Raw genomic sequence first — 11,196 nt, forward strand, 5'->3', positions numbered from 1 at the left:
ATTATACATTTCATGATGAGATATTGAAATGTATTAGTGGGAGAAAAAAGATAACACCACAGTGGCAATATCACATTTGGAACTACTATCTTTTTTCATTTAGGAAGTATATCTACTCTTATGTATATTCTTCAGACCTGTATTCTATATTTAGACCTAGTTTATTTTTATTTTTTTATCCCTTCTCTCTCTCTATTTTTTTGACACTTTTCTCTCACTTCATTAGCATGAATAGATCTTAAAATGTATAAAGACTGTTGACCCTGTAGTATACATCTACGTAATTAGTGAAAAGGTGCTGTATAAACTCTGCATGACAATGAACCTCAAACAAGAAAAAGCAGGTTTCAAGTATTAAAATTTTATAATTGGTTTTCCACAGGAATCATGCAAATTGTCATTACATTACCTGTTTCTAGTCAATATTCTGTCACCCACACAGTATAATGTACCAGTTACAATCATTGAAAAAATGGTACAACTATTGATTACATACAGTAATAAAATTGTTCAAGTAGTGATTTTAAATGTCATCACAATCATAATCATGTCTGAAAATGATCAAGTAATCAGGCATTGATTAATGTTGATTGCAAACAAAAAATTATGGACAATCTAAATTTGAGTCTGCTCTCTGTTACTGAAATCGACTGCTGGCCTGCCAACACACAAAATTTGTGTTTGAAAGGAGAAATATAACACAAATAACTGCCAAAATGCTTACAAGTAAACTCACAATCTTAAAAATTGTTGTTTAAGCATGTTACACTCTTAAGTCTATTGGAGCATTCTTTCATGTTGCTATGGTATCCCCACCCCAGCAATGTTCACCGTGTCAATCCACAGAAGAAATGTGCAGACAAAAAATAAAATCTCTTCATTTTTGCATGAAAACACATTCATTAATTTGACAAATAATCTGAAGCATTATATGTAGAGTCTAAATTTTTTAAACAAGTTGCCATCCTAAAATTATCAATGTTGTAATTCAGCCATTAATTGCACTGACACAAGATGGCATAACAAATCCATGCAAATTAAAGGAATTTGGCATAAAAATTATATAATAAAATTAAAATTATGTTTTTTTTAGTACATATAGGGAAATATTTCATTCATAAAGTACATACATTTTGTATTGTCACTTATGGTTTCACCACTCATAACAATACAATGTTTCTATTTTACTCATGAAATATTTTCTGATATCTGCTCAGAAAACTTAGATATGCTCTATTCCTCCCATTTATTATTTGTAAAGACTTAATTTTTATTGTTTATACAACAATTTCAAACAACCTATACCTAGCACTCTTGACGTCTCAGATATTGGCATAAGGTTTTATATGAGGTGGAAGGACACTGATAAACAGAAGAAAAAATCTGGACCTAAATGGGTTGGTGAGCACAAGCTTATATGTGCTTGGACAGAGAATTGAACCCAGGACTGCAGAGTTGCAGAGCAAGTGTGTACTGTTGCACTGTTCAAACTCCATATTTAATTATCACTTACTACTACTACTAACAGAGATACATACAAAATGTGCATAACCCCATAACCCCACTGCTGACTGCTCTGTGCTGTAATTTTATTTTTCTTTCTCAGATGGCCTTTGATTATTGATACTACTGGCCAGGCAGCAATCTTCCTGAGGTACCGTGACACCAACTACATTAGAGCCCTAAGTCCTGTTGACATGGAGCAAGACAGAGCTAGACTTGCTATTTTAGGGGCTATCAGGTAGGAAACAGCTACGGTAAATTAGTAGTCATTATGTAATAGTAAAAATCATCTTCATCATCATCATCATCATCATCCTAATTGTAGCATAATTAATGTATTAAGAGTTACAAACTTGAAACTGATGATAAGTGATATGCATGCATAAAATAGAGCAGTTCATGAAAACACATGAAGTATAACTGTTTCCATGGATACTGATGAAATATCCAGACTGATACTCTAACATATATCTGGTTGAGCTGATTTAAATAGTCCATGTCTATTTTTTGGAATATTTTAGACCTGACCAAAGCTGTCCACATTAGGTCGATCATAAATTATTCATGTTTGATCAGTTTCATATGAAATGATTGCAGGAATGTGTTATTATGATATAAATATCTATTGACTTGGGTCAGTAAATCACCTGATAAAATGGTTTTATTTTCACTGTTATTATTGAATAAAAGGCCATCTAATTTCTTCCATAAACTAACTGAAAACAGTCTTATTTTTATTGTAGGAATTTGTTAATGTATAGGGTGAAAAACATTGACTCTGTTTAGTAAACCACCTTAAAATGATCTTTTTTTACTGTACATACACTAAGGCATTTAAATATTTTCCTTTAAACAGCATCAACCTAATGTAATAGTATACCAGCATGTTACATGCTGTTCATGACCTCCTGTTGTAAGTTTTGTTTGGTTGATTCATCCCAAAAATCTACTTTTGAAAATATCTGGTAGATTTTAATATCACAGATTTTCAACTGAAAGATCTTGGTTGACTTAAATTGCATACTTTATACTGATAATTATATTGACATGAATGAAAAAATGTATCAGGTCTTACTGCTTACATTTTTTTAGTGTAGAGGATGCTTAAGTAACATTTTCTTTATTTTCTCCATTTGATTCAGGTGGGTGGTCTGACTGGTATTACCGAAAGAATTGCGTTAATTTTGATTGCTATGAGAAATGCTATCTTGCATTTGACTTTTGACAAAATGTTGGTATGCATGCATTGGCCTGGCCACGCAACTATATCAGAATGTTTTGTTCTGTTTAGGTATGGGAAACCATTAGTTGTAGATATGATGGAAGTGGATATGTTTGAAGCAATTTCTGACCGATGGGATGGTATCTCAAAAGGACTAATGGACAGCATAATGGACAAGAGTATTACAAGAGAAGAGAAGTAAGATCAATTGTGATTGGTTTTATATCACAAACAAGGAGGGCTGAAATCAAAATACAGTTATATTGTTTATATTCATTTCAATAGCCATTTATTGTGTTTTTTAATTAAAACACACTCATTACTTAGCAATTTTCAAATTATACAATTTCAGTATATTTTAATTCCCTGCAAAAGAACTTACTTTGATGTGAAATACATATTCTCTTCTGTGAGGTACAGCAATGGATCAGTATCCTCATACTTTGACAGAATGAGGACATCAGATATGAATCCTCATACATGTGACAGAACAAGGACATCTGTATCCTAATACTTGTGACATTAAAAGGACATCAGATATGTATCCTAATACATGTGACAAAAAAAGGACATCATATCTGATCCTCATACATGTGACAGAACAAGGATATCAGATATGAATCCTCATATGTGTGACAGAACAAGGACATCAGATCAGTATCCTCATACATGTGACAGAACCAGAACATCAGATCTGTATCCTAATACATATTTCAGAACCAGCATATCAGCTCAGTTGAAGGGGGACACCCATGGAGCTCTTTTTTTGCAGCTGTAATTTTCATGCCATTTTACCTAAAGCTAGTAGCCTCTCCCTTTGACTCTAGTTAATTGTTGTTCATTTTTTTATTATTACATTAGGATTTTGTATCAATGCACCAGTAATTATGTTTTCTTTCTATTTTGCCTTGAAAGTTTAAATACATAACTTAATAAATGTCCATACTATTTTTGAAAGGCAAAGGTACACTACTTATATCAAAGACTTTAAGACGATGGTTTAGATTGAAATAGGTACATACATTGTGATTTTTATCTTGTCAGTTCAGGCAAGGGTAAAACATCAACATCACTCATTTCACTGGCAGTAATAAGCTGTGCTTAAGGGTTTCACGTATTGATTGTGTGTCTGTGTGTGTGTGTGTGTTGGGGGGGACAGCTTGTAACTGTGACCCCTTACCCAGTTTGCTTCATATTTTTAATTAATATCTTTAAATACCCTTCTTCTCTTATTACAAGATCTGCTCTGGGTTCTGCTTCTGCACAGGGTTATTGGGTCAAGAATTACTTGAAAAATAGGGACATATGCCACTTCTGTCATTACCACTTCTGCCCCCAGGGTTGGGTCATGGTGTCAATTAATGGGGATATATTTTTGTTAAAGTGTTTTTCCCAGTAATTGTAAGTCAGTAACCCCTTTTCCAATTCATTTTATATTTGGAATATAATGTCATTACACAATCCTGTTCTCCTAGTACTACTCCAGCCTCTAGGTTATGCCTATAAGTGGGGCTATTAGGTCAAGAATTATAATAGGGTATGATGTTTGATTAATGCTTTTATTTTGCTTATATTTTCAAAAGCCAGTTCACATCATGTATTGAATATAACATCATGGATTTAACTACTTCTACCCCTGGGTCAAGTTCAAGGGTGTGGTCATTGGGGCAATATGTAGGACACCTTTGAAACTTTTGATTCCATCTCTTATCTAATAATTAACTTTTTATCAAATTCACTGCAGATTTTGAAATACGATATGTCCCATTTTTGTTCTCTCTAATTTTGTTATGTCATTGTGTTATGAATGACAGATGGCATGATTCTCAGTGTGGAATATATAGAGAAAATATCACTGCTGTAACACTATTTGTGTCTGCCGTATGAACAATAGATGGTGTAGTTGTCCTTGTGGATTACTGAGAGGAAACAGGGGTTGTGTGTCCATATAGGCAAACTAGGTGGTTGCCTAGGGTGCAAAGTTAGATGGAGCAGCATATTTGAGGAGAAATTATTGATGGTGATGGGTGGATGTTGATTGCATGGTTTACCTAGGGTGCCAGTTGTTGGCAGCTGTTCTAGGGCCACCCCTGAAGGAAATATCACTGTCAAATCATTTGTGTCTGTGTTATGGATGATAGATGGTGCAAGTGTCCTTGTGGAATATAAAGAGAAAATACCACTGTCATGATATCATTTGTGTCTTATAAATGATGAATAGAATAATTGTTCACATTTTATGGGGTTCCGAAATGGGAAACATTAAGGTTACATTTTTTATGATATAACTTTTAACTCACAGATGGAATATTATATGATCAGTCTTCCCCCTTTTTTTGTCGCACCATTGCTCTGTGGTTATTATCCAAGATGATGAGGCCAGTTGGTTCTCAATTCCCCCTTCCCTGTCCCAACACTGCTTTGTGGTTGTGTCCCAAGATGAGGCCAGTCAGGTCAAGATTCCCCTTTTCACTGTCCCACAACTGCTCTGCAGTGATGTCCCAAAGTTTGACCAATGGAGTGAAGAATTCAATGTCTGTTTCACATATGAACTCAGTCTTACCTAGCACCACTTCTGTCCACAATAATGAAATCTATCATCTTTACAAGCAAGCTGTAAAGTTACTGGGCAGACATGGAAAGTAACCAGGTGTCATTGCTTCATCACAATGGGCAGTAGAAGAAAACGGCAGACAAGGGATAAACAAAAATTAATTAGTGATCTTGACCTTGATCGTAAAACCTTAAGTGTGATACTTGAAATGCCACCAAACTGTGAAGCAGAAGTATACTGTGGTTCACCCCTGTTTCTCAAGCAGCTTTTAAGATATATAGCAAAAACAAAAGAAAGTTTACAGTATTGACCTGTGACCTTGACCATGAGAAAAAGACATAAATGCAGTGCATCACAACTTCTAGTGACAATATATAAGTAGACAAAGCTTCACCCATTTATCTTAAACAATTCTTAAGTTATCAAATGGAAGAGAAAATGTCACTGCAACCTAAAATGTGACCTTGACCTTGAATATTGGATCCCATTATGTTTGGCAACACACCGTTGAGGATGATATAGAGTAATACAAGTTTTCATTCCTTTATCTTGAATGGCTCTAAAGGAAAGTAATAAAAATTAACATTTATCCCCATGATATTGACCTTGAAAATATAACTCCCAACAGAAGACATCTGTTAATGATGACATTCATGTGTACCAAACTGCTTCCTTTATTCTCAAACTGTTTGAAAGTGGGATGAAGAATATGATATGACAGATTGAACTGTGACCATGACCTTGTAGATAGGAATCCCAATATGGTCCACAACACACCTTTTGATGAGGTACATGTATGGTAAGTAATCTCCCCTAATGTCAAACAGCTTCAAGTTATAGAGTGAAACAAAAATAAAATGGTAACATAAAATATTGAGCCATGATGACCTGAAGGTAGCACCTGTAGTGTGGTACATTACACACCTTCTAGTGATGATGAGCAAGTATACTAAGTGTTATCCTTTAATCTCAAACAGCTTTAAAACTATTTAGCAGAAATGAAAGTGTGACAGATAGAGCTGAATGGATGGACAGATGTATGCATAGATTCTGTGTCTTTGTTACAAGGCAGTGGACAGTATGTCCTCAGTTTTCTTTATAAGGACAGGGACAGTAAATTATATTATAGTTATCCTTGTCAGGTCTATAATGAAGCTTTTTCTGCATGTATAATCATCATTGAGAGAATGAATACTCTGTCATATATACTTGTCAAGGCTGTATCACTCACATAACATACCCAAATATTAGTCAGTCCATATGTACTGTCTGTCAAGAAGTTATTTTCAGCTCTGTAGCTTTTGAATAACTTCTTTTAATTGAAAGCGAATATAGTTCACACCTTCTGACTAAAAAAATCAACCTAACAGCAAGTCTTGTTCAATTTCACAAACTTGAAGACAAATCAGTATCCAGATATGTTATACAATGATGTCTTCAAGAGAAATCAGTACCCAGATATGTTATATAATGATGTCTTCAAGAGAAATCAGTACCCATATGTTATGTAATGATCTTTTCATGACAAATCAGTATCCAGATATATTATATAACGATGTCTTCAAGACAAATCATTATCCATACATATTATATGTCTTACAGACTTGAAGACAAATCAGTATCCAGATATGTTATATAATGATGTCTTCAAGAGAAATCAGTACCCAGATATGTTATAAATTGATCTCTTCATGACAAATCAGTATCCAGATATATTATATAATGATGTCTTCAAGACAAATCAGTATCCATACATATTATATGTCTTACAGACTTGAAGACAAATCAGTATCCATATATGTTATATAATGATGCTTTAACAACAAATCATTATCCAGATATGTTATATAATGATGTCTTCAACAGAAATCAGTACCCAGATATGTTGTATAATGATCTCTTCATGACAAATCAGTATCCAGATATATAATGATGTCTTCAAGACAAATCAGTATCCATACATATTATATGTCTTGCAGACTTGAAGACAAATCAGTATCCATATATGTTATATAATGATGCTTTAACAACAAATCATTATCCAGATATGTTATATAATGATGTCTTCAAGAGAAATCAGTACCCAGATATGTTGTATAATGATCTCTTCAGGACAAATCAGTATCCAGATATATTATATAATGATGTCTTCAAGACAAATTAGTATCCAGATATGTTATATAATGATGTTTTAATGACAAATCAGTCTCCAGATATATTATATAATGATCTCTTCAGGAGAAATCAGTACCCAGATATGTTATATAATGATCTCTTCAGGACAAATCAGTATCCAGATATATTATATAATGATGTCTTCAAGACAAATCAGTATCCATACATATTATATGTCTTACAGACTTGAAGACAAATCAGTATCCATAAATGTTATATAATGATGCTTTAACAACAAATCAGTATCCAGATATGTTTTATAATGATGTCTTCAAGAGAAATCAGTACACAGATATGTTATATAATGATCTCTTCAGGACAAATCAGTATCCAGATATATTATATAATGATGTCTTCAAGACAAATCAGTATCCAGAGTTGTTATATAATGACGTCTTCAAGAGAAATCAGTACCCATATATATTATATAATGATCACTTCAAGACAAATCAGTATCCAGATATATAATGATCTCTTCAAGACAAATCAGTATCCATATTATGACTTACAGACTTCAAGACAAATCAGTATCCATATATATTATATAATGATCTCTTCAAGACAAATCAGTATCCATATATATTATATAATGATCTCTTCAAGACAAATCAGTATCCAGATATATTATATAATGATCTCTTCAAGACAAATCAGTATCCATATTATATGACTTACAGACTTCAAGACAAATCAGTATCCAGATATGTTATATAATGATCTCTTCAAGACAAATCAGTAGCCAGATATATTATATAATGATGTTTTAAAGACAAATCCATATCCATATATACAATATGTTGTTTTAAAGACAAATCAGGATCCAGATATACAATATAATGTTGTTTTAAAGACAAATCAGTATACAGAATTAATATATATATATATATATTATATAATGATGCCTACTATAATGATCTCTTCAAGACAGATCAGTATCTATATATATTTTATAATGATGTATTAAAAGCAAGTCATTATCCAGATATATGAAGATGTCATACTTATTATGTCATGACATTAGATAGCCTTTCTTGAGACTAGCATACCAGGCTAACAGCATGCAAAGTCTTGCATGTGTTATGATTGATCAATGACATGATTGTCCTTGTGTATTAAGCAGGAAAATATCAGTTATTATATCATTTGTGTCTGTTATGAATGACAGTTGGCATGATTGTATTTGTGGAATCTAGTAATACAATATCAATTATATCATTTGTGTTTGTGTTATGAATGACAGATGACATGATTGTCATTGTGGAATCTTGTAAGACAATATCAATTATATCATTTGTGTTTGTGTTATGACTGACACATGACATGATTGTCATTGTGGAATCTTGTAAGACAATATAAATTATATCATTTGTGTTTGTGTTATGAATGACAGATGACATGATTGTCATTGTGGAATCTAGTAATACAATATCAATTATATCATTTGTGTTTGTATTATGAATGACAGATGACATGATTGTCATTGTGGAATCTTGTAAGACAATATCAGTTATATCATTTTTGTCTGTTATGAATGACAGGTGGCATAATTGTATTTGTGGAATCTAGTAGGACAATATCAATCGTATCATTTGTGTTTGTGTTATGAATGACAGATGGCATGATTGTATTTGTGGAATCTAGTAATACAATATCAATCATATCATTTGTGTTTGTGTTATGAATGACAGATGGCATGATTGTCTTTGCTAGTAAGACACTATCAGTTATATCATTTGTGTCTGTGTTATGAATCACAGATCATGGCAAGAAAATATCAGTTATGCCATTTGTGTCTGTTATGAATGATAGATGGCATGATTGTATTTGTGGAATCTAGTAGGACAATATCAATTATATCATTTGTGTTTGTGTTATGAATGACAGATGGCATGATTGTCTTTGTGGAATCTAGTAAGACAATATCAATTATATGATTTGTGTCTGTGTTAGAATCACAGATCATGGCAGTCTGCAAAGGTGTGGCAAGTATTATGAATGATGAATGGCAGGTTGCAAGAGCAGGGGAATTAAAGACCATATCTTTCTGAACAATTTGATATCTTCTAGTATGATTTGACTTGTAGAAGATATTTAATCAAACTCTCCAGATATCATTCTGTGTCCTAATACAGTATTTACTCGTCAATAATTATATATCATAATTCTCCCCAATCGTTTTTCTCCTGTCTTTCAGGTATTTGCCTTTGATCAAGCCTACAGATGGAGATGAATACCAAAAAAACAAATTCAATGAATACAGAACGTCACGATTCAAATTTTTTATCATTACCAAAAATCCATATCCTCCAGAATCCTTGACAGAAAGAACATATCTAATCAGAACTCATGTTCCTGTGTAGTTGTTTTCATTGTAATTGTTACAAGATATATAGATAATACAACCAAATCCATTTATGATAGAGATACCATGGATCTATGTAAAAGTTTGGTTGAACAAGACAAATTGAGTATTTTGGACTATGTTAATAAATTATTCAAGAGCAGACCCAAGTTTGATGTTTGTAAGCCTTACAAAATTGAATAAAGTACTTGAAAATGTTCCATCAGATAACCTCTACTATGGATTATTTATTTATGTGGGTATTACATTTCATAGTCTGTGAAAATGGTCTTTTATACAGTGCTTACATTCATTGATACATCTAGTCCTGTTTTTTTAAATATGTCTTAACTTTGAGTAAAGCTCAGCTCAGCTTTTTATACAGATTATTTGTAAATTACAATATGATACAGTGTACTTGGATTGAACCTACCATATGTACAAGCTTAGAAATGAAGTCCAACTGCAAACTGCACAGACCCAGATCTGCCAGCACATATTGCACCAGAAGATCTGGTTCTGTGCATTTTGTTTGGAGTAATCAGTAGAACAAACAGCATACACCCTGATCTGTGGGTGCATTATGCTACAGTAGATCAGGATCTTTGTTCTTTGCAGTTTCAATCGACTTTAAACATTAGGTTTTAAAACATGTTGATCAGTTTGGGCCTAGCATTGAGAAGCAAACCTTAAATTTGACTCAATATAAATTTTAGGGAGAATGAAATGTATGAGTTGAGTACATACTTAAGAAAGATTTTTTTTTTATGACAGTCAAACCAGGATTGTCTATTTTCTTCCAAAGCAGAACACCTTTGTTTGTGTCTTGTAATTCAAGTGCTGAATCAATCACAAAATCCATGAATATATATACTTATTTATAAGTCAGGTCAAACTATAAATAATGCAGACCCTGATCTTCTGTCACACTGCAATCAGGGTCTAGGTTCTTTGTGCTACTGATTACTCCTAACAAACTGCATAGACCCAGATGTTTAAGTGCATTTTGCAAAGGGGGATCTGGGTCTAAGCAATTTCAGTTAGGTTCAAATTATACAAGAGTATATATGGTGCACAACAAATATAATTAATTCACAGTACATAAAAGTGGTCAAATTTAACTCTGTGTATTTTATGATGTTATTATTATATTCCCTAGGTATGTAATGTTGGGCAGATATAGCTATTGCTGTGTCTGTTTGTGTCCATAAACATTTTCATTTCCAGAACTTGACTCTCAAACCCTTTATACATATGTTATACTAGTGGTTCAGAGGTAACTTTTCTATTCACAACTCTTCAATATCAATAATTTGTTTTCATCTATTTTTCTGTCTATCCAAATATTCATCTATCAGTTTTCCACACTTTAATTTACAGAGCATAACCTTGAAGCTGTTC

General features: G+C 32.8%; 1 protein-coding gene across 3 annotated transcripts in view; it reads left to right on the top strand.

The window, feature by feature from the left end:
- LOC149807352 (IQ motif and ankyrin repeat domain-containing protein 1-like) overlaps positions 1–10,916 on the top strand; it is a 72,421-nt gene extending 61,505 nt beyond the window's left edge. For all 3 annotated transcript variants that reach the window (XM_089965746.1, XM_089965757.1, XM_089965758.1), the window contains exons 12-14: positions 1,607–1,741; positions 2,795–2,923; positions 9,649–10,916. In XM_089965746.1, the coding sequence (XP_089821872.1) occupies positions 1,607–1,741; positions 2,795–2,923; positions 9,649–9,814 (430 nt within the window). In that variant the 3' untranslated portion in view covers positions 9,815–10,916. The remainder of the gene's footprint in view (positions 1–1,606; positions 1,742–2,794; positions 2,924–9,648) is intronic.
- The last annotated feature ends 280 nt before the right edge of the window (positions 10,917–11,196 follow it).

Source organism: Sinohyriopsis cumingii, chromosome 1 (assembly GCF_028554795.1).
Source record: "Sinohyriopsis cumingii isolate HCF-2022 chromosome 1, ASM2855479v2, whole genome shotgun sequence".
Lineage (NCBI taxonomy): Eukaryota > Metazoa > Mollusca > Bivalvia > Unionida > Unionidae > Sinohyriopsis > Sinohyriopsis cumingii.